The sequence below is a fragment of the Simochromis diagramma genome, unplaced genomic scaffold (genome assembly GCF_900408965.1).
Source record: "Simochromis diagramma unplaced genomic scaffold, fSimDia1.1 OVJJ01000333.1, whole genome shotgun sequence".
NCBI lineage: Eukaryota > Metazoa > Chordata > Actinopteri > Cichliformes > Cichlidae > Simochromis > Simochromis diagramma.
The window spans coordinates 1116631-1139922 of NW_024386765.1; the positions used below are offsets into that span (position 1 = coordinate 1116631).

General features: G+C 39.5%; 2 protein-coding genes across 5 annotated transcripts in view; both read right to left on the reverse strand.

Moving 5' to 3' along the window:
- Positions 1-631: 631 nt before the first annotated feature.
- psme3ip1 (proteasome activator subunit 3 interacting protein 1) lies at positions 632-6416 on the reverse strand. 4 transcript variants are annotated; one of them, XM_040034962.1, is made up of 8 exons: positions 6296-6416; positions 4413-4544; positions 4223-4321; positions 3080-3201; positions 2609-2742; positions 1837-1922; positions 1451-1642; positions 632-1016 (listed from the first exon to the last, which is right to left on the reverse strand). In XM_040034962.1, exons 2-8 carry the CDS (start codon positions 4537-4539, stop codon positions 1012-1014), a joined length of 765 nt encoding a protein of 254 aa, XP_039890896.1. In that variant the 5' UTR covers positions 4540-4544; positions 6296-6416; the 3' UTR covers positions 632-1011. The 4 variants fall into 4 exon arrangements, with proteins under 4 accessions (XP_039890896.1, XP_039890888.1, XP_039890871.1 ...); XM_040034954.1 differs by having other exon boundaries at positions 632-1639; XM_040034937.1 differs by having other exon boundaries at positions 632-1642.
- Positions 6417-14628: 8212 nt separating this feature from the next.
- Positions 14629-23292, reverse strand: part of cpne2 (copine II) — a 50382-nt gene continuing 41718 nt past the window's right edge. Inside the window, exons 15-16 of the mRNA XM_040034994.1 lie at positions 17559-17795; positions 14629-15967 (exon numbers count right to left, since the gene is read on the reverse strand). Coding sequence (XP_039890928.1) covers positions 15860-15967; positions 17559-17795 — 345 coding nt within the window. The 3' untranslated portion in view covers positions 14629-15859. The remainder of the gene's footprint in view (positions 15968-17558; positions 17796-23292) is intronic.

The window sequence follows — 23292 nt, forward strand, 5'->3', positions numbered from 1 at the left end:
AATCAGTTGTTAAATATGCATGTTATTTTAGACCACCTCTTTCATGCACTGTATTGCCAAAAGTATTAGCTTGTCTGCCTTCACGTGCATATGAACTTTGGTGACATCCCATTCATAACAGACTGAAACAATGTAAAGCATGTTTCTCCTTTCTCCTCGCAAAATTCTTTCTTTAACTTTGGAAAATTCTGGTCAACATTATCGACCCTTTGATTCATATTTGATAACTAGTGTCCACCCTTAAACTGGTGTGTTATATTCATTATTTATTCTGAATTATTCTTAGTCACTGCAACAGGTCATTCCACTAGTTAAGCTGGTTTGGAAGTTAAAATTGTTATGTGTACCCAACTGTTAAATGTGAAGAGAGTTGATTACCATTAATATTAATATCATGCACTGTATGCATGATATTGTGACTGGGGCTGAGGCCCCCAAAACATCAAATCTAGATTAATCCCTGTCTCTTTTCCTATAACCTCTCAGAAAAACAGACATTTACAACACTCTTTAGAGGCACCAAATTAAAAGGAATAATCATGCCCATTTCCTAAACTTGAGCCATTTTTAAAACTTCCTGTAAATATGTTTCTGTTGTACTCTCAGAAACTCCAAAGTAAAACACGGCACAACACAGGGAAATCTCTTTATTTATTTCTTCTCAGACACCCCAAAGTCTGAGACGGCAATAAACAGTCCAGTATCTTCCCAGAATAACGCAACTTTTAAACAAACATACATTACTTCACACAAATAAAAACAGAATTTTTCAATCCAAACAGACTCAGCATTCAACCCAAACGCAGTCCTGCTCTCACTCCTCTGCTGCAGATAGCTAAAAGGTGTGAGTCATGTGACAGTCTAAAGCAGTCTCTTCCTTGCTCCACAGCTGTCAATCACTGTTCCCTCAGCCAATAGCACAGCTTGCAGCCGTTGTGGCTTGGGTTGGGAAGGGAGTGTAGGGGGGGCAGGATGTCATCAGGGTAGGCAGTGCGGGATTGGTTGCTCGGCTTAAACTGCGTGACATGCAATTGAGGGAAGGAAGGGTGGAGGCGTCATGTTTGGGTGCCACAATTGCAAAACAACACAAATAGATACACAGATTTAGCTCATAATAGAGTTTAAAGTTGGTTTATTAGGGTTGTATCACTGGGCTGAACTTTGATGACGAAGAGCAACAGTTAAACTCACAGCTGTGAAAACAACAGGAATTCATAAAATGTTTGCTTGCTGTGTGTTGCAGGTGTACGACTTACTTGACAATAACTCCTGTTACCTGCAGATACGCCTCTATAAATGACTTTAATCAGTTTGTGTGTGCATGTGTTATGTGAGGTCACCTTTCCTAATTGCTGCCAACATGCGTCAGTTTGTGTGTGGATGCTGCTGTGTGTCTATCTGTAGGCCCTGTTGTGCCGTGGGTACGGCGACATAATTGCGTCCACGCTACCTTCGCTGTCCGAGCTGCTGTCAGAGTCGCTGCTGCCGGAATAAACGCAGAGTCCTGGTAAAACACCGACACACACGGCCGCCGACGGCAAGTGTAGTACGCCTTGGCCGGAGCTCAAGGCGGCTGAGGGCGGCTTTGCAGTGACGCCAGGGACTGTCTGTTGATCTTTGGCTCCTGCTCCACCCCCCTCTTCTGGAAAGCATAACTTAAGTGTAAGACCTTGTGCCAACATACAACAGTCACAGTGATTTGAACTGTAGGAAAGAGAGTAAGAGTGGTCCACTGAATCTGCATCCATTTCCACTTTTTAACAGGCTCACAGGGAACAAACTCCACTGTATATTATATGAGCTGCATATTAATGTGTTTTTCTGGCTGCTGCCCACCTGTGTGTTTTTCTCCATTTCCTGTTGTTGCTGTTGTTGCCGTGATTTCCACTTTCTGTTTCTTACTGCTGTCTGATTGTGAGGAACTTGGAGAGAGAACAAAGAGATTAGAAAAGCAAGACTTAAAGCTGATCCAATCAATATTTTTATATCAGCAATTTTGTGAAATTCCTGAGTGTGGCAATTATCAACAAACTCTGTCGGTGCTGTTGAAACTGTTAGTCTCTTTGAGCTCTGTACTTTGAACAAAAACAAGTTCTGAGCCAGACAATAAAGAAAAGGAGACAAAGTTAGGGCCTAGATGGTGAAAACACTGGAGTATTTAAAAAACTAATTTTCCTTTATTTAACGAGAAAGCTGAAGTCATTTTCAATAGTGTGTCCTGAGCAAAGATAGCATTAAGTCAGCATGTTCATAAAGAATCTCCACTTTGAGACCCAAGAGCCTCTGGCTACAAAGTAATATTAAAGGAGAGTCAAATTTGGATTTTGGCAGGTGGAGGGCAGAGGCTAATGGCAGCTAAAAAACAAGGCAAGGCAAGTTGATTTATATAGCACAATTCAACAGCAAGGTGATTCAAAGTGCTCTACAGAGACATTAAAAAACAGAAACAAATAAAAAGCATGATTTAAAATGGAAAAAAAAGAGTGTAAGTTTTAAAATTTAATCTTAAAAGTAAAACAGTGGATTTGGTGTTTTATTCAAATGCAGCTGAGAACAGGTGAAAACAACAAGAACACGTTTTAAGGATGGTGCATGTTCATGTGCATACTTGCGTCTCTTTACAGCTCCAACTAATAAATGGGCCTGTGACAGGTGGCTGGTCCTGTGCTCCACCCCTTTAGGTGCCACCTTCTTTTCAGGCTCTTTGCGGCTCTCTGCAGATGCTTGCTTCACTACAGCGCTGTGAAGCTACACAGTTAAGGTGAAAAAAAAAAAAAAAAAACAACTCCTTATGGGGTTCTAGCGTGGAAAAGTGGGGGATTAAAAACTGAAGGGAGACACCAGAGAGCAGACTGGAAAGCTTTACTCAAACTAGTAAGAATATGAATGTAAAACTCAACCTCAGAAGTAGAAATCTTGCTGTGGAGGCAGTTCGTATTTGAATGAGAGTTCGAATTGCTATTGATTTTAACATAACGCAAACTTAAATGCAACTCTCATTCTGGTTTTATGTTTGCATGCTGGCTTCTACGACTCCAATCTCAACCGTGCAAGTGCCCTGTTTGAATATGAAGGATATTCTGTATTCCAACAGCTCCTTTTTCTCCTCGTCCCTGCGTTGTTTCTCCACCAGACACTGTTGCCGGGAGACCTCGTCCAAGAAACTGCTCTCATCCTCATCCAATCCCCTCACCATGTTCTCTGTTACCATAGAAACATACTCTCAAACACATGACAAGAGAGTGACTGCATTTTCCCGAAAACAAACCAGAGACAATCTGCCATAAAAACTGCACAAACACACATCTGAGGAAGCACTGAAAACAAAAATCTAACATCACTTGCAAAACTGTTGAATATGGAATTATAAATGAACAAACTGAAGAGAGCTTTTCCAAATAAGCTCTACATAAAAACTGAGGGTAAGTTGTCTGATACTCGAAGCAGGAGAATAAATTTCAATGTTTCCCTTAACATAATCATTGCTTCCAAGTTCTGAAGACATTTTTGAAATCTTGAATTTCATCAGAATTAAAAGCACCAAATTATGGGAGTAGTTATTCCCATTATTTTGTTGGGAGAAGAACCTCAATTCCCAACCTGACATACAGTGGTGTGAAAGAGTTTTCCTGAATTTCCTTGGATCACAGTGTGATGTCTGGCTTTTAAGGATCTTTTGATCTACTCCACTTTAATCTCCTTTTCCACACAGGTCAATGTAGGTTTGGATTTTTGCCCCCTTAATAATAAACACCTTCATTTAAAAACTGCATTTTGTGTTTACTTGTGTTATCTTTGTCTAATATTTCAATTTGTTTAATGATCTGAAACATTTACGAGTGACAAACATACAAGAAAATCAGGAAGGGGCACAAAGTTTCACACCACTGGAACTCTGATAAACTCTTCAAGATTAAATCTACAGACTTTACAAAGTTTCCTCAAGAGCCAAAGACAATTTTAAGGCTGATTAGGACTTGGATTAATAAGTGGACCTTAATGATGTCTAAAAATGGTGGCTTGTTCTCTAAAAGGCTTACGTTACATTTGCTATGAAGCTGTTCAAAAACAACCTTTAGAAACTGAATATTAAAGTGTACTGACACATACTGCTGATAATACATTATTCATTATCTCTTACATCACAGAATTACAGAAGAAAAGTGTTCATTCAAACCCTAATGAAAAGTGGAGCAAGGCAAAAACACCCACAAAGACCTACTGAATTTAAACTGCTCCTCATATTCTTCTTGTTTCTTGTCTTTCTGTTCCTGCAGCCGCTCAAAGAGGGAGCGTGGGTCATACTCCTCCTCTGGGACCTCTGAGAAGTACAAAGGACAAATATAAAGGGGTTACATGCACAGTGGGACATCCTTTAGAGGTTTGGTATAGTTTTGGATATGTGTTCTTACCCTCTGGGTCGTCAGGTTTTCTGATTTTCTCCCATTCCTCCTGTCTCTTTTTCCTCCTCTCATCAAGCTCTGCTTCAGACACAAACTTCCTGCTGAGGTCGACACCTGCTCCTTCTGCTCCTGCCATTACAACTGCGCAACATAAAACACAGAAATTGGCTGACTCTTATATTGCGCTTTTCTACTCTGAGCACTCAAAGTGCTTTCTGTGTAACATTCACACTCCAATGGACGCATTGGAGAGCAATTCTCGGTTAGTGTCTTGCCCTAGAATTTTGGCATGCAGACTGGAGCAGTCGGGGATCGAACCACCAACCTTCAGATTAGACGACCTGCTCTACAGCCACACAGAAGCTCTGAATACCATTCTAAAATGTGTTGTCCCATCTCCGCACTGGACACAGACCATTTACAAGTGACTGCTCAATCAGTACCTCTGGGTTTTCCTCAAAGAACACAGAATATTAATTGATTCTTGACATAGCTCAGCAAAAAATAAGTCTATTCCATTAAAATAAGCAAAACCCTTAAAAGACTTTGTAGCTGACTACTGCGTATTCCCAATACTTACAAGTGTTAATTGTTTACAACCACTGAGGTTACAGTCTGCTGAATAAATGTGACATGGTACTGTAAAACACAATGGCATCACTAGAACAGGTTTCTGATGAAATGTCCATCTCTGCATTAAAAAACAGAAAACAAAAACAATTACTACTTGTTCCAGCTGTGCCCTTTAGGGGTCGCCACATCAGATCATATGCCTCCCACTCACCCTATGCTTTGCAACCTCTTCTGTCACACTAACCCTGTGCATGTTCTCCTTCATGAAATCCATGAATCTTCTCTGTGCCCTTCCTCTTTCCCCCCTGCCTGGCAGCTCTATCGTCAACATCTTTTGAAAATATGCACTTTCCCTCCTCTGCATATGTAAAAACCATCCAAGTCTTGTTTGCCCAGCTAACATAGTCTCCAAACCGCTCAGCCTGATCGATCCCTCGGACATACTCATTTCTAATCCTGTCCCTCATGGTCACTCCCAGTAAAAATATTAACATCTTCAACTCTGCCACATCCAGCACTGCCTCCTGTGTTTTTGTTGTCGACATCTCCAAACCACGTGTCATAACAGGTCTCACGATAGTTTATTTTGCCACGTTTCCTGACAAATCAATTTACTGGCTTGCACACTTCCTGCAAAATATTTTGGTGACTTTAAAAATAAGGTACAAAAGACGAAATCGGCCATCACGTGACAGCTTTCATTGGTTGGCATTACAGCAGATGGTATTAAGCCTGTTATTTTTATCAGTTCATCACATACAAAGCAATAACAAGTGCAACAGCTGGACAACCACAACACCACTGCACAATATTTCGACTAAGCTGTACCGATCTGCGTGGTTTCTGGCTTTTATTTAGCCCTCTGATGAATATGAAGATTGAAGCCATTTTAAAACTTTAACTGACGTGAAATAAGATGACGAGTGAATTAAGTGAGAGATCTGCTTAACTGACCGAAGCTTTTAGTTTATAATGGGCCCTGATGATTCACTCACTGTTACAAACAACAGCGAGAACAACGCCAGCCGCTACACAGACTTAGTCCCTTAAAGCTGTGGACACACAAAGATTAAAGGAAACACTCACACACCTGACCTCTTGCCTATATAGCAGAGCAGCAAACTCTGAACTCGCAGATGCCTTGTGCGTTGCAAAGCCGCGGCTAACGTTAGCTTCGTTAGCGTTAAAAATAATCTTTAAGAGCAACAGAACATCATGTCAAGTCTGAAAAGAAACATTTTCAGATGCATGACCAAGCAGTCTTTAGTTTAGGACTGCCTCGTATCAAGATTAAAGACCTGTAAGTGGATAAACCTTACCAAGATCCAGGCTTGTCGCTAGATTAGCGCTCCAGTTTAATGATCTTTGTGTCACGCTGAAGACGGCTCGTCGCGAAATACGGCGTTCGAATTAAGTTCCGACTCACTTTTTTGTTGTTAAACGCACGCTGCTCTGTTTTCAATATATGTTAATAGATTATTTTTATTTATTTATTTTGACAGAAAAGGCCTACCGAATATTACCGATGACCTAGATTTATTAGTAGACACAGTTGTTGTCAATTATTAATTATATCTACATCGTGTGCTTCTTGCGCGTATAATTAAAGAGTCCCTTAATTATACGCACCATTTGTAGTTCCATTTTCCAGAAAAAATAAACAAACCAAAACCTCAAATAAATAGAGGTCTAAACAAAAAATACTCAAAACAAGACGGAATAAACATGAAAATAACAAAAGGCTAAAGCTTTTCAAATAAATTACGTTTGCAGATAAAACCGTGAATATACAGTACAAAGTTGTATATATTCGACCTTCCTTGTAAGTTTGCCTTCTCAGATTAACTAATGCGTATAAGTAAACCCATAAAAATAAGATTGTAAGCAGTTACTAAACTGATCACAAGATGGCGCCTAAAATCCATTAATGAGGTCCAAAGGTATCTCTGGAGGACTGTTCAGCTATATTTTAAGGGTAGATGGTAATTTATTTTACTCGTTCGTCTTGTTCACGATGACCTCTTGAAGTGCCTTTTCGATTTAAGTGACAGATTCCACATGATGGAATGTGTACGTTTAGCAAGCGGCGCCCACAGGCTACAGCCTCCCGTGTTGCTAAAGCAAAGTCCAGTTTAAAGAAAAACGATCCTCCACTCACTTAATTCTTTCCCTCTGCAAACGCTTTCTTGGCTAGTTTCAAGTGTTGCTGGACAAATGTAGGAAACATGTAGTTTCATTTGTAATAAATGGTTCCCATTTTTGTCCAGAAGCATGTTATGCTTTACGGTGTATGGGATTGGCAAGTTGCTATCACATGACTGTACAGTGCCATGAAGTAACCTTCAGTTTCACAGTCAGATCCAACCCGTTCTTGTGACATCTGCTTTCAAAAAGCAAAAAGGATGATAAGTATAACACGAGGTTTGCAGCTTCTTACACGTGACTTCAAAAGCCAGTGGATGACATCACTGGCCTCACATCATGCAAACACAATTTTTCAAGCATAACTTATTTTTAGAATCACTTTTATATTTTGAAAATTTGTTCCGGTTTAATAGTCCAACCTCTGACAGCCTAACCTGCTGCAGTAAGTGTTTGCCCGTCGCTGAGCCTGGTTTTCCTAGAAGTCAGTTGCTTTTAAAAGGAAGTTCTTCCTTCCAGCCATATCTTACCCAGGGGGATCATGTGATTGTTGGAGTTTTATCTCTAATAAAGTAGGGCATTTACTTTAAGATCTCTAAGCTCCTTAAGGGCATTGATGTTGTATATTGGTGCTATATAAATAAAACCTAAAGAAAGAAAAGAAAACCATTCCAATGGTTTTATTCAGCTGAGGGTTACATTATATCGAAGTTAAGTCAGATATTATAAATGATTCCTCATTTAATGATGCACTACGACCAAAATAGTAACTATTGATGATTGCTAAGCTGAAAAACTGAAATTACAAGACAATATTTTCTGTCCCAGTCCAATGAAAGTAATGGCCTCAGCCATAGTGTCTCTAAAATAACTGTTGTTTGTTCAAAACGCATGCACATAACTGAAACCCAAATGTTCTTGTGGGTTGATTAGTCAGTCTGATGTGCTGTTTTTACCAATCAGCTGGAGAGTGAGCCTTTCAGTGCCTTTTAGTAATTATACATGCTTCCACAAATGCAGCGAGGTTATTATTTATTTATATTATCAACATGTTGTCAGGTCCTGTGATAAAATGCATTGCACCATGGAGATTAATGCTAAAAGCTCAGTCATATTTTAAAGGAACAGTTCACCACTTATGGGTGTTGGGATTTGTATCAGTTTTGATGTTTCGACTGCAACGATAAGGCAGCAGCTAGTAAACGTATGCAAGCATGAAAAAAAAGAAAAAGATTTTGTACAGGCTAAATAAAAGTGGGGCTGCCCAATTATTTGTATTTTAATTTGGCCTCCCACTATTTAACGAGCATCGCTCCGACTGTTAAAACTCAAAACAACAGGAAATCAGACGCTCCCTAAAATCAATGTAGCACCGCGTGTGTACATGTACCGATCACCGCTGTTACCTGCAGCACGCAGCTTCAAGTTTCTTAGATGCAGTCTGGACACAAATATACAACGAAATGTAAATGCCACTACAGAAAGTCACTGCAGAGGATGAAGAGCTTGCGCCTCAAAGCGGATCAACATCTAAATTACGGAAAGTAATAAAGAAGAAATGCAACGAGTGCCGTGTGTTTGCAACACAAAGCAACACAATGTATTCAAACTGCACAAATTACAGCAGAATTAATTCATGAATGCGAAGAAAAACAATGCAATGCTAACGTGAATCATCCAGCATCAACTCAGGCGTCCATAACAGCGAGCCTGTAGGCTACAGCGCGCGTCTGTGTATCCGTCCACATCACAAAGACGCACTGAAATCACCAATGCAATTGCATTTCATTCGGTGTCCAGTGAGCAGGGCGAGTAACGAATCTTTTGAGAAAATGGTCCGCCTGATAGACAACAGATATGTTATCATTCCACCAAAGTGGCAATACCTGTGTGTATTTTCCCAGCTGGAGCAAAAGACTTTATGTTATTTATCTGCCACTTTTAATTTATTAAATGTATTGAAAGATTTGTACAGATGTAAAAGTAAAATTCTGTTTACATTACAGTAGATTTGGCATCAGATCAATATTGATATTAATACTTGTATGCATAATAATCTGTATAGGCTTTAAAAAATCCAGTAGTTCTAAATACAGTAAAAGGAATTAAAGGAAAAAGAAGAACATCAGACCCCTGCAGTGAGGGCATGTGGTGGCCCTGTTATGCTGTGGTTTGGATCCACTTGTGTTTGGGAAGGGTCACTGCAGGTCAATACACAGCTGTAGGGAGAGATAACCTTTTCCCTAAGATGAAACATTTATATCTTGTTGAGAGTGGTTTGATGAGTATCCAAATGATGTGAATCACACGCTGTGGTCTTGATAGTCACCTGAATCCAACCCAACAAAATATCTGTATTTTGAAGTCTCCATCACCAGGTGAAAGAATATGTGTTGGATGATTGTTGTTTATCTCTCCAGTAGAGTTCTAGAGAATGCCAAATTCCAGTGAAGCCACCAACATCTATGACACTTTCTGTTGTTTTCTTTTATTCATCCCCCATCTGCATCTGTGAATAATTTCATTTTTTATTTTACATAAACAAATAACATAATACAAACTTGACTCTGATCCTTCAGATTTGCAGAGACAACAAGATAACCACGCTGTTTCCCATCCACATCCAGGGCCAATCAGTTACTGATCAGCCTGACTTTCAAATAAATAAATAAATAAATAAAATACAAACACACTCACTGGGAGAACATGCAGACTCCGAACAGAAAGGCCCCAGCTGACCAGAAGCAACAGTGCCAATCTCTGCATCATGCCCTTGCTGGCTGTCTGTTTCTGTACAAATGTTAGACATTAGTTTAGATTTATAACTCAAGAGCCAGATCCTACGCCACCAGAGCTCGGCGGTGTGCGTACACCTGAAATAGCTTCAGAAATGTTTACTCTCCCGATGTGGCTGGTCTCTGAGCATTTCAGCCTCACCGTCACCCTCTCTCTTTGTCTTTGGAGACACACATGTTTCTAACCGAAAGGTTCTCTGCAGATGAAGAAGAGGATGGGTTGTCGTGGAAACTGAATCATAGGCTGGTAGCTACGGTGACAATTGCATACAGTCATTTGCTGCTGTGAACACAAAGTGCACACAGAAACAGAGGTGCAGACCTAAACTAATGCTGTGGAAAATCAGGAAGATTCTATAGTTTGCATATACACACTGGCCAACTGTGTGTCCACTGCTCAACCTTTGTGCACCTCTGTCTCCATGTTCTTCTGTCTCTGCATCGTGACCCTATTTCACGTCTCCTGAGCTCTGTCCATCTCCTGTTCTTCTTTTAGTCTCTTTATCTATGTCACCCTCTCTCCCTCACTCTGCCTCTCTGCCTGAGTGCTTTTCTTAGCCCATCAGAATTGTGTCACTTTCTCCAGCACGGTAATGTAGAGATGTAATGGCTGCCCCTAAAGGGAGCACAGAACCTGTTGAATATTCTGCCTTTCTGCACCTGAGCCCTGCTCTTTGCTCCCTCTCCAGGGCTCCATTATGGATTATTCACCTTAAAATTGGATTTTTGGCATTGCAGCTAACATTCTCAGAAAGTGTTGCTGAAAGCTGGAGCTTCATGGAAAAGGAAAACCTGTAATTACACTTTTTGTTCATATTGTACCCACTGGAGGAGCAATACAGTTTTCTCCACACTGGTAACCCGAAAGGCTGAAAATTAAGCAGAAAAAGTGGAAAAGTCAGAAACTGAAGTTCATCTGATGAACATATTTAGAACCTTGTACAAAAAAGGGTTTAAGTATTTTTACTTAAGGTTAATAACAACCGTCTTGGGGTGAATCTTACTTATAACTCACTTATTTGGATTGTATTAAAGTTTGTTGGAATGGTTCCTGTAGCCTTCAGTTGTCTTCTGGGACTCGTTTTGTGGTGTTCTTACCTTTTAGTGCATTTATAATGGAGGTATTTAAAAAATAATATGGCCTGCTGTGAAGTACAAATGGTCCAAGAAGTCTAGTATTTTTTAAAATCTGTTGCTTAACAATAATTAGCTCTCTGTGTGTGTTGGAAAGGTTCGAAATTGAAAACAACAATCCTGGTTCTGTCCAGAAGTAACAAAATCTACCTAGCAGTGATTGTAAAATGTAAAAGTACACGCAGAATTCTTGTGACTCTCTTGTCAAGCGCACAGAAGACAAAGAAAATGCCTTTGCATTTCATCAGCAAATCTCACTCTTCAAGACGTTTCAGTTAAAGGGTCAGATAAAAGTCATTAAAAAAGGAAGTAGTGTAGGCTTCCACTCTCAGGTGCTCAGATGGGCAAGAAAATATGTAAGCGTGCACAAGAAACAATAATAACAGGTAGACTACAGATTGCAGTCATCTGATTTTACCCCTCCCAGTTCAAGCGCATAATCCAACAGCTCTGGCTCCCATTAATCGATATTGACTGTATACATCACTCGAGCCCAACAATAAGTAATTTTACATGTTTTTTTGTTTTGTTTTAAAGCCCCATATTCATTCAGGTAGATGAGGCTTGAAGTGAGGAGGATGAGGGTTCATTTGTGTTTTCACATCTCAAGTCAGTAAGTGCAGACAAAAGTTAAAATTTACCTCCATGACACACGAACATACGAGTTCTCTACTCATTCATCTTTGTCCTACCACATAGTAAGTGGCTGGTCTCTACCCACACACATTAAATATGATTTGGCAGAATGACAATATCCATCTCAGCCACTGTATTCAAGATAGTGGGATAACATGGTAGCTTCCACAAACTCTCACCCACTCCTGTCTATTTTAAATTGATTAATTCCAAGTTTGTTTGTTTTTTGAGAAAATCAGTTTGTTGGAAGATGTAATTACACTCTCAATGTACGTTTAAGGGTACTTCAAGTTAACAAGTGATGGTTAAGAAGAAAATTAATTACAAAATGAAGATCTAGAACTAAACTAGAGAAATCATTTTCACTACACACCTTCTGTTATATTTCTAACAATGCAGTATGTTGACAGTTCCGACAGCTTTGAGATGTTTTGTGTTACCACTCTGACTTAAAAAAAAAAGAAGCGAAAAAGTCCCTGTTGTTCTAGGTAGACTTTGTGCACAGTTTTCCAAGAATCTTAGCAGGTTGCTTCTTCCAAGTATCTTGTCGTACGAGTCTTTTGTGGATTCAAGCTGTTTCCGTGTCTTCAGTATCTTCCTTGAAATCCTGACTGACTTCAGGAAGTTGACATCAGTGCTCTGTGGGGATCAAACCATCTGTTGTCGGACTTCTTGTTCTTCTTGTCACTGCAGGTGGTTCTTTATGACTGTATATGAAAGGGCCTGCTATCTGTCTGCACAATACTGTGGCTCAGAATCAGACTGACATGGGCGTTGAATTTAATGCGCAAAATTGGACTAGATCAAAATTAACTTGGTTAATTGGATTGTGGGATGTGTATTCAGTTCTCATTAAGATCTTGGCAGGAGAACTGTACATCTGGAGCTGAGCTCAGCTGGCTGACTTGAGATTGAAAAACAGGGTGACAGTCAAGGTGTGAAGATAACATTTAAATTCTCTCAGTGTGTTAATAAGCTAAACATTTAACATAGAATTTTTCAATTCTCTTCAATGGATTAAATCTTTGCTGCTCAAATAAGAGACTCCATCTCAAAGCCTTTAGAAACATAGTTTGTGAAATGGGACTAGAAGGTGATTTGATCTTGTGATGATGGTCAGAAACAAGTGTTTCAGTCCATCTGAGCTCAGTTCACTGGCATCATTAAGGATGGCATGGGTGTCTTAGTTTAGTGTGGTGCCGCTGTAAAAAGCGTTGCTATGACAACCTGACACACAAATAATATACGAAAATGTCAATAAGTAATTTGCATTTTGAGGCAAACCATACACACCCAGGAGCAACATTGTTTTTTAATCTGGCAATTATTACATACAGTGTGTCCAAGGTAGTTTGTATCAAAGGCAGAGGTGTTAAACCACAGGACTATAAAATCCACAGTCTGTCCACAGAGATTCAAGAAGTATTTCATGTTTCTAAGCTGCCAAATTTTATGTAAGCTGAAATTAGTCTCCTTAGTCTGTTTAATAGCGGCAAGCTGTAATTCATGATCTCTTGAGTCTAAGCAAAACCAATGGGAAAAATCAGAGGTGAGTCATGTGGAGTTAAAGTATATAAGTGTCCATCACCCACATGTCTGTGTCTGTAAAATTTGCTCTTATGTATAGAGGCAGGTGTAGAAGCTTGGGGTGAGTGGACATCTATTTGTATTTATTTGTTTCTATGTGGTTGCTTTAAAGGTTGCATTTCCTCTTCTGTAGTAATTTTGTATCTCTTTATCACTTTATCACCCTGCATCACTGGTGTTAAACGTCTTATTGTGGTGCTTTTACATGGCGTTGTAGCTGTTTCTATGTTGCATAGCTTCAGATAATTTTGTGGGTGTTTGTTTTTAGTTTTTTTTGCATCATTTTGTGGCTACTTTTTTGTGGTTATTTTGAGAATATTCATACAGCGTTATTTCCAAAAGCTGTAGATAAAAACATAATGCCATCCAGCTTTCCTCTTATCCAGTCATGTGGGTCATGTGAGTTTTATCTCTGCTGTTATTGGGCAAGAAGCAGGGTACACCCTGGAAAAGTTGCCAAACTGCTGCAGGGCTAACACATGGAGACAGACAATCATCACATTAATGATCAATTTAGAATGACTAATTAATCTAATTCTGTTTATGTCTGGACTGTGGAAGAAAGTAGGAGTATTTGGAAAGGTTTCAACTGGATTTGAACCCAGGACCTTTATGCTGTGAGCCAAACGTGCTAATCAATGCACCACCTGCAAAAACGACTACCACTGCTGCCCCAAAATTTACTGTGATTTTTGCACATTAAAGTTGATGAAATTTTATTACTAAAAAAAACATTTCAACAACACTGGAAACAATTCTGAAAAACACACCAGATCGAGCATTTTACATCTAATTTGGTTAACTGACAAAAGTCAGCAACTCAGAGAGGCAGGGGTATCAGTGGGCAGGGTTCACTTCTCTGTTAAAACCACATTGTTAAAGACCACAGGTCACATTTGCATTCAGAGAATCTGGAGAATTTTTTAATATATAAGTGAGAAGGATCCAGATAAATGCTGAATGGCTGTGATCTTTAGGTTCTTAGATGGTAGTGCTTTAAAAAAAAAATTCAGACTTATAAGTGCACAGCCTACACTAGTGCACAGATCTTTGGTAACTTGCAATCTTTGAAGACATCGTTAATTCTGTACCAAGTGTTATAGCAACGTGCTGCTGTCCCGACATCATTTTCAGGGAAGTCAATGTTCTCCACATTATCCGAGTGTGGCTCGGTCCTACAGTTCAGAGCTGCCATTCAATGAAAATATTTAATGGACTATAAAACAAAGAAAATGCAACTGAAATCATAGATCAACCAGGAACAGGATAACACGTGGTTTCAAAGTTACAGCATCATACTGCTAGTCTCATAAGTACTCAATGGAAGTTGTGCAATAGGCATTGCACAGAGGCCAAGAGACTTTTCCTTTACTTTATTATCCTGAGTGTGGACATAGACACAACTTTATAAAATTAATAGCAACACATTTAGTACAAAGATGCACAGCAATACACATTTCAGTTTAATTACACGATTCAGCACTGCATAAAAAGTACATTAAAAACATGGCATAAACATTGGCTTCTTATAACATAAACAGTGTCATAGAAATATACATTCGATATATGCATATCAGAACCTTCTCTGCTCTCTCTGCCCTCTCCAGTTGTTAAGGCTGTGACAGCTGCAGCCTCTGTCTTTATCACGTAATACTTTCTTTGCAACAGAATCTCATAAAATATTTACAAAATCTGGTAAGTACATAATTTGAGGAAAAAACCCCATCATGCGTTTGTGATCATCAGTTTGTAAACAGTGAGTAGATACTGGCAACATGCAGGATGAACTTAAGTCATAAGTAAAATACACGGATTTTGCAAAAGCTAGCAAAACGGCCTACTGAATACACTCAGTGTCCAACATCTGTCTTGTGGTAGTGCTACAGCTGCCAGTATGCCTCATTCTTCTCTGGTTATGTCCTCTTTACTTCACCAAGGATAGTGGAGCATTAAATCTGCCTCCCAGATAACTGCTGATCAAAACTTTTAAACAGAACCCTTCCCCCTGGAGGGTAAAATAAATGCTGCTCTGTTGAGACTCCGTGTATGAGTCCATCACACATGAGCACAAAAGCAAACAGCTTTCATCTGATATGCTACCTCAAAAGGTACAAGAATAAAGAGGAATCAACCACTGATACAGTTCAGCTTAAAGAGGACTTCACACAAAGGAGTTGTATGTATCACATGGTATCAATCACAAGACACATACACATGCAAAAAGCAAAAGAAAAGAAATACAGTTAATTTATTTTCCCCTAAACAGGCCAGTGTTTCACCTGCATTTTATCTGCACATTTTGGACATGCATGGTACTCTACACATTATCATCACTGATCTGTGTGCTGGAAAGACTGAAGAAAGAAAGAGTATCACTTCAGATGGGTTTACACTGAAAACTGACCAAACATTCTTTAATCAGTGAAAACTTAGAGATGTCTTCAACGTTGGATTTTTTTTTCCACAACTAATTTTTGTCTACTGCTGACATATACTGTACAGTTTCGTTCTGTTTTGTTTGCCATTAACAAAAAGGAGGGGTTTCGTCAAGCTCTTATATCTCATGTGGGCTCTCGTCTTCGGGGCGTCTCACTCTGGTGCTGGGTTAATGGGCGGTAGATTCCGCTGTTTAAAGTACTGGGTGACCTGCTGAGGCAGCTCAGCCAGAACTGACTTTGCAAGGGTTTCCTTGGGCGCCTGAGAGGAAGAGAAAAAAACAACACATTGCGTTTTAGATTGAATAAAGTGAAGATTTAAAATGAGACATTTTCACTCACGTACAGAAACCTTGGCCTTTTTAATACACTCACCATGAAATTGTGTGTGGAGTGTGTTCAAAACAGTCGGCTTGTGCATTAGCCATTTACCCTGTCACTTACCAAGTGCAATATGTGTACAGCGTCCATATGAGTGAAGACCGGATTCTTAAATTGACCATAAATGCATAATAACTACTCTTACTTTTTATACTACTAAGTGTTGAGGTATTGTAGACAAGTTACCACTAAGCACATTAACTTGTTAATGTGACAATCATGATGACAATGTAGGATCAGGTGAATAATGCCCCAGTCTCAAAGGCTTAGAGACCCGTCTATGACCATCTGACGACCACTGGTTGTGAGAGGATAAATGAATATTCCCTGAGTGACTGCAAGTGGTCGCTAGAGGTTGATGGCATTCGCTGGGAAAAATAACAATTTGATAAATAAAACTGAGCTAAACTGAATTCAGTGTGTCAATGATGTCATGTGGTAAAGCTCAGTATTTTAAAGCTAATGCTTTGACTGCTTTCACCTTACTTATAAATGTTTAATTCTTTTCCTTATTTCCTGTCATCTCTAAACAAGTACAGTGACGGATGCTCTTAAGTAAAAAGGTTGCTAAGTAATATCTTTATACCAAAAGCTGTACAGCAGCCTTCATAAAGCTCTAAACACTCTGTTTCATAGATTTTCTACTGTTAATATGGCCATCTCTGCCCAAACCCCTGAGGTGCAGCTAATCAAACTGGGAAACAACACTACCTTAGTGGAGCCCAGGACACATCATACTTAGCTTGAACCGAGCATCAAGTCCCATTTTAACTTGTTAAAAAAACTGTTAACTTTCAAAGTAGCACTATACAACCCTAATGATAATAATTAGTACAAAAGAATCTACCCTCCCAGCACAGCTTATCAATCAGGTCACTCTAATTTCCACATTTCCTCTCTGTCTTAGGCTTCATTTCTCTCTCTTCCTCTCTGTTCAGTCAGTTGCTGTCTCTTAACCTCCCACCAACAATCTGGAATGAAGCCAGTAAACACTGTCTGTTCCTCCCACTACAGAGGAAATCAACTCGCCCACCATCAGCCCACACACACACACACACACACACACACACACACACACACACACACACACACACACACACACACACACACACACACACACACACACACACACAGACAAAAAATAAACACATAAAAAGACGATGACAAAACCCAAAATGCCCTAATGAGCCCTCCTGTGCACAGCCTGAAAATGTGCACACACTAATTAACCAGTGTGCTGACCTGCAGCAAGCATGTATGAAGCCTCATTAAAATGAACACATTTCAGCAGGCCTTGTGTATTATGTGAAATCTGCAACATTATGAGAAGAAACTGAATTCTTTTTATGTAAACAGAAAGAATTTCGTGTTACATGTATTCGAGGGCAGCATCAGCCAATTTGGAGAATAAGAACATATCAGACCCGGGTGTTTATACATATTTGTGTGTATCTACTGAAACCAATACTTACGTTGCGGAAATCCCTGAAAGGGACAAACTGCACAATATCCCGAACAGCCTCCTCTCCTGTGCTGGACCTCAAAACGCTGGCGTCCCCATCCAGGAACTCCATGGCGGCAAAGTCGGCATTGCCCACGCCAATGATGATGATGGACATGGGTAACTTCGATGCCTGCACAATAGCGTCGCGCGTCTCATCCATATCGCTGATGACACCGTCTGTTATAATGAGCAGTGTAAAGTACTGCTGCAGAGGGGAAGAAGGATGGTGCGAGAAAAAATGAGAAGAATTAGCAAACAACAAAAAGTTATTTTTAGTTGAGCTCTTGAAGATGAATCTACAACTACAAAAAGACTTGAAACACAAATTCAGTAATGATCATTATGCTGTGAATAATGGTAAACAGAGTCGCATATTGCGGATGAAGAGGAAAAAAGAGTGCTAGAAAAACAAAACAAAACAGATATTATTACGAGTGATGGTGAAGAAGAGTCAAATACAACGCAGAAATAAAGCCTTTCTGCATTTCAATAAGCTGAACTCCATCTGAACTCCATTTGTGCCAATGAAAAGAAAAAATCATGACAAAATAATGGAAGTGAAAGATAAATGGCTGAATTTATTGTAAATTAGTTTCGGCGTTAAAGTAAATTCAGATCAATTCAAGATTATTTCTGTAGCATCACAAAAACAGTTGCCTTAAGGCACTCCAAGATAAAGACTACCGTATTATTGAGACCCCAATAAGCAAACACCTGGCAACAGTGAAAAGAAAAAACGGAGTTCTAAAAGAGTAAGAAAACTACAAAACAAGAAAAAAGTAGCCAAACAGATGAGAAAAAGACTTGTGGATGAGCATAAAATTATTTGCATTGTAGTTGCCTCCCAGGATGCTCTCAGGAGACCTTCATGCTAACTTCTAGTCAACTTTAGCAAAATTCATAATTCAAATGTTCACCCTTTATCAAAATATAGATATGAATGTAGCTGAGGACCCCTGGCTGACCAAAGCACCTTTGAAAAATGGTGGGGGGTGGTGTTACGAGTCCAGCATGTATGGGTGCAAATGTGTCTTTGCTGACAGAAGAAAAACAATAAGGATGCATCAAAACTCAGTGGACGACGTTTCCTTACTGAGCAGGATGCAGAATGTGTTTAAAAAGCTACATCTCCAATAGTTCTTTCTGTGTTCTGATGCAAATGTATTTAAAAAAAAAGAAGAAGCTAAGACTACATGCTTTAATGTGGGATTATTTTATAACAAAAAACCCAAATAAAACTGTCCAAATACATAACTGCTGGACTATATCTCTCTCTGGCACAAAATAGCATGCATCAATTCTGCATAATGAAATGCAAATGGTTGTCCTACGATAAGAACAGACAAGGTGACGATGCACACTGACGTTTCTTGGAAGAAAATCGCACTTCCACGTGACACGCAAACAGCCACACACGCGAGGACGACTCTGAAGCCTGTCTCTTTAATGTGCTAACAGCAGCGCTCATTAGAGAATCATTATCACACAGACAGACAGGGTCGCTCACACACTGAGGCACGCACAGACTGCGCTGGCCTGCAGCCTGGGTGTGTACGCGTGTCACTGGCAGGAGCGTGCTCATACACACTCGCACAGTCTGCAGTCGCAGGTTCTCTCATTATCTGAAAAACAGAAACGCCAAGGCTGAGGAGTAGCTGATTTGTGAAGCCTACCCACTGACTTTCTCCAACACACACCAGTCTAACCAGTAACTCAGCGTGTAGCCTGTGCGCACGCACGCGCATTTGTGCTGCAGCTGTTACATCCTCATTGTCTGTTATTCCTTCCTAATTTCAACCCGTGTTTGAACTCGCTGTAATATAAGACAGGAAAAGGGTCTGCAATCATTTCCTTACAGAAACAAAAGGATTCTGGCGCACAACACACAGACGAGTACAAGCCTTTGTGTATTCTGCTCATGTATTTTTTCTCCACAGGGTGACAGGGTACAATTAGGGACAAAAAGCACCGTGGGAGCATAATGATACCCAGCCACTACACTCTCGTCACATATAGGCAGTAGAAATGCCAGTGGATATGTACTGGAGAAGGACATGTATATGTTTAAAGTTTGTAGATCCCAAACTTCAGCGAGTGCTGCACATCTATATACTCATATCAATGACAACATCACGTGGAGCCTTATGCATGAGAACACTGTCTCTACTCCGATGCTTTTTGTTTGTTTTTGTACACTCTATAGTGTTTATAAAGCAGCAGAAGAGCAACGTGGCATAATTCTGTTTTTGACACAAAGATAAATATCATAAAAGGAAGTTACGATAAATCATAAGAATGTGTCGGTCCCGGTGTTCGAGGAACACTCTACCAAGAAACGCTGCCAAAATAGAACGTCTTTTTTGGATGTGTCATAGAGCCTTAGGGTTGCTCTTATTTTGGGTTTTAGGTGTTAGCTTCACTGACATATAATAAGCCACTGGAAGTACAGCATGTTGCAGTTCAGTCGTTTTTCTGCATGAAAGCCAATTCAGATCAGGCAAGCTCAGCTGAAATATGCTCTTCATGACTTTTTCTGCTGCTAAAGGTGTTTGGGATGTATATGTGTCTCGAAAGTACCCAGCATTACAGTAGAACTGCTGCAAGCACAACTGCGCTTATGATAAGATCGCTCAGGCTATCTAAAATGAACTAAAAATAAAAGATAAATAAAATAAATAATAAATAAAATTTTATTTATATAGCACCTTTCTAGACAGAAATCACAAAGTGCTGCACATAAGATAACAAATAATAAAAGGGTAAAACAGACAATATAAAACAGGCAGAAATTGAACCAAAACCAGTTTTAAAAAGGTGAGTTTTGAGTTGTTTTTTGAAAACAACTACCGAGTCCACAGTTCTTAATGTATGAGGGAGAGAGTTCCATAGTCTCGGGGCCACGGTGGCAAAAGCTCTGTCACCCTTAGTTCTCATTTTAGTCTGTTTTATAGCAAGTAAGCCCTGATCAGATGAACTCAGGGACCTGCTAGGGACATAGGGCTGTAGCAGATCGGAGATGTAGGGAGGTGCCAGTCCATGCAAGGCTCTAAATGTCAAGACCAGGATCTTAAAATGTACTCTAAATTCAACAGGAAGCCAGTATAGCTGAAATAGCAAAGCTGTCACATGTGACTACTTGGAGGATTTTGTCAACAGTCTAGCTGCAGCATTTTGCACAACCTGCAGACGATCCAGAGAACCTTTGCTTAGACACATAAACAAAGAGTTACAATAGTCCAAGCGTGAGGAAATAAATGCATGTATAGCTATCTCCAGTTCAGGGCGAGATAAAATAGGGCTTAACTTAGCCACATTTCTTAAATGATAAAAACAAGACCGAACCAGAGATTTCACATGCCCATCCAATGTGAGAGTCGAGTCAAAAGTGACACCTAAATTCCTGATAGAGGATTTAACATACACAGAAAGAGGACCAAGGGCTTTCACTATCTGGGATAAAAATCTGTCCGGAGCACATATGAGGACTTCAGTTTTCCCCTCGTTCAGTTGGAGAAAATTTACAGCCATCCAACGTTTGATGGAATCTAAGCAGTCATTTAAAAGCTGAAGCTTAGATAAATCCTGGGGCTTAAAAGAGATGTACAACTGAATATCATCAGAATAACAGTGATAAGAGATGTCCTCAAAAGAGCCCATTATATGCTGGAATGGGAGAAGATATATTAAGAACAATAAAGGCCCCAAAACCGAACCCTGAGGGACATCACAAGTAAGGGAGGTAGAAGATGACCTAAAATCGGGGACCACCACAGAAAAAGATCGGTTATGTAGATATGAGGAGAACCACTCCAAGGCAGTACCTGATACACCAACCCAATGTTTAAGCCTTTCGAGGAGGATGTGGTGGTCAACAGTGTCAAAAGCCGATGATCTTTAAACAAGTCCATCCAGCAGCGACTGATTGAGTCCTACCCAGAACCGAGCCACTGGCACGAGAATGAAAAAACAAGAAGCCTCCCTGGTCAGTGTCTCAGCTGCAATGAGGTGTAAGATAGAAGAAGCTAGGACAGAAGTCGTCACTCCAGTCTGCCACCTTCCTTCCTGACACGCTGATCCACATGCCAGGAGACCGAGCCAACAGATGCACACACTTGTTAGCTCCGTCAGCCATCAGTGTAGATAAATTGTGAGTATCAACTTCCCTGACAGGCATTCCCTGTCGACTATTACTGGTTAGTAAATAAATATTAGTGTAATGTTTGCATTTCTCTGGTGTGAGATATGATATATGTATACATATGGCTACTAAATTGAATGAAGGGAAACTTACTAACTGCACGCCATAAAGGGCAGAGCACCATCGAACAGCAAAAGCAGAAAAATGACAAAAACTGAGATTGAATCAAAAAAGAGCCTAAATACCTGTGACACAGAATCACAATAAAACATAAGGTGAAAGAAGGCATCAGTCAGTCAACGCCCACAGACTCCCATGTTTGGCCTATATAGATAGTTTACAGACTCTCTAAGGTGAATGTTTTTTTTTTTTATAACTCAGTGTGTCCTTAAAAAATGTGAGGAAACTGGGCAAATGGAGGCCCAAATAAGAAGTGGCAGGCCTACAAACTATCTATGGCAGATTAACTGTATTTAAAAGTCATGTACAAGAAACAGGAAAAATCCAGGAAGCCAGATCTGACACAGTACCTGAGAGATTCATCTGGCCCGTTGACTAATCCGCCTACTGCTCATTAGGTTTAGAGGGCGATTAATAGGGCCAGGTAGATTTGGGTTTTTTTAGCTCTCAAGATATTTCAGTGCAAACCAAATGAGTTTGTAATCACTAAAAGTAAATAAATAAATTCAACTTTTCCATAAAGTATGAAGCTATAAAAGATCAAAGTGACAGAATGAGCGCCTGAGCGATTCTTGGCATCCAATCAGAAATGTCTCTTTTTTTACATTTACTTTTAAAAACTATCAAATTTAACTTTGATTTAACTTTAATTTCACCGGTGTCTTGGACATAAAAACCTGCATATAAGAATCGCTGATCAAATCTAAATTATAAAATGAAGTTTTAAGAAGTTTTTGCTTTTTTCTGTTGAAGTAGAATTTTTATTGAGTAAAATAATTGTCTCTGTTTCCAGGAATATACAGTAACATAACGTGCTTCATCCTACGTTTTTATGGTTCTGCTTACACTTTGGCTTTTATGTTTTAATCCACAACTACTACTAATCAGACTGCAATGGACTTGAATGGGAATAAAGCAAATACTCAAACAATTGATCAAAGAAATCACAACACATATACATATAACATGCAATCTGTTGGGTATATGGTCTCTCTGGATTAGCAGAGAATCACACAAGCAAAAATAATTTCCATCCCAAGTCAAAGGATTACCTAATACCTGGATCCTCTATTATAATCTTTCAAAATATGAATTAATTCACAGGTAGAGAGGGGACCTTTTTACACTCATGAATAATACAGACTTGCTGTATTTTGTACTTTGCATGAACAACAACTGAAACTGACATTCTAATTTCAAGCATACAAATGCAAACCTCATACGGACATGAACAAAACCCCACAAACATCACGCTAACATGAGATTCAAAATAATTCATTGAATAATTTCACATTAAATCAAAGTTTTATTTCATATTTTGATAATCACTTGCAACGTTATCATAGGTTTGGAGACAAATGACTGGAGGGAGCTCTTTAGAGTG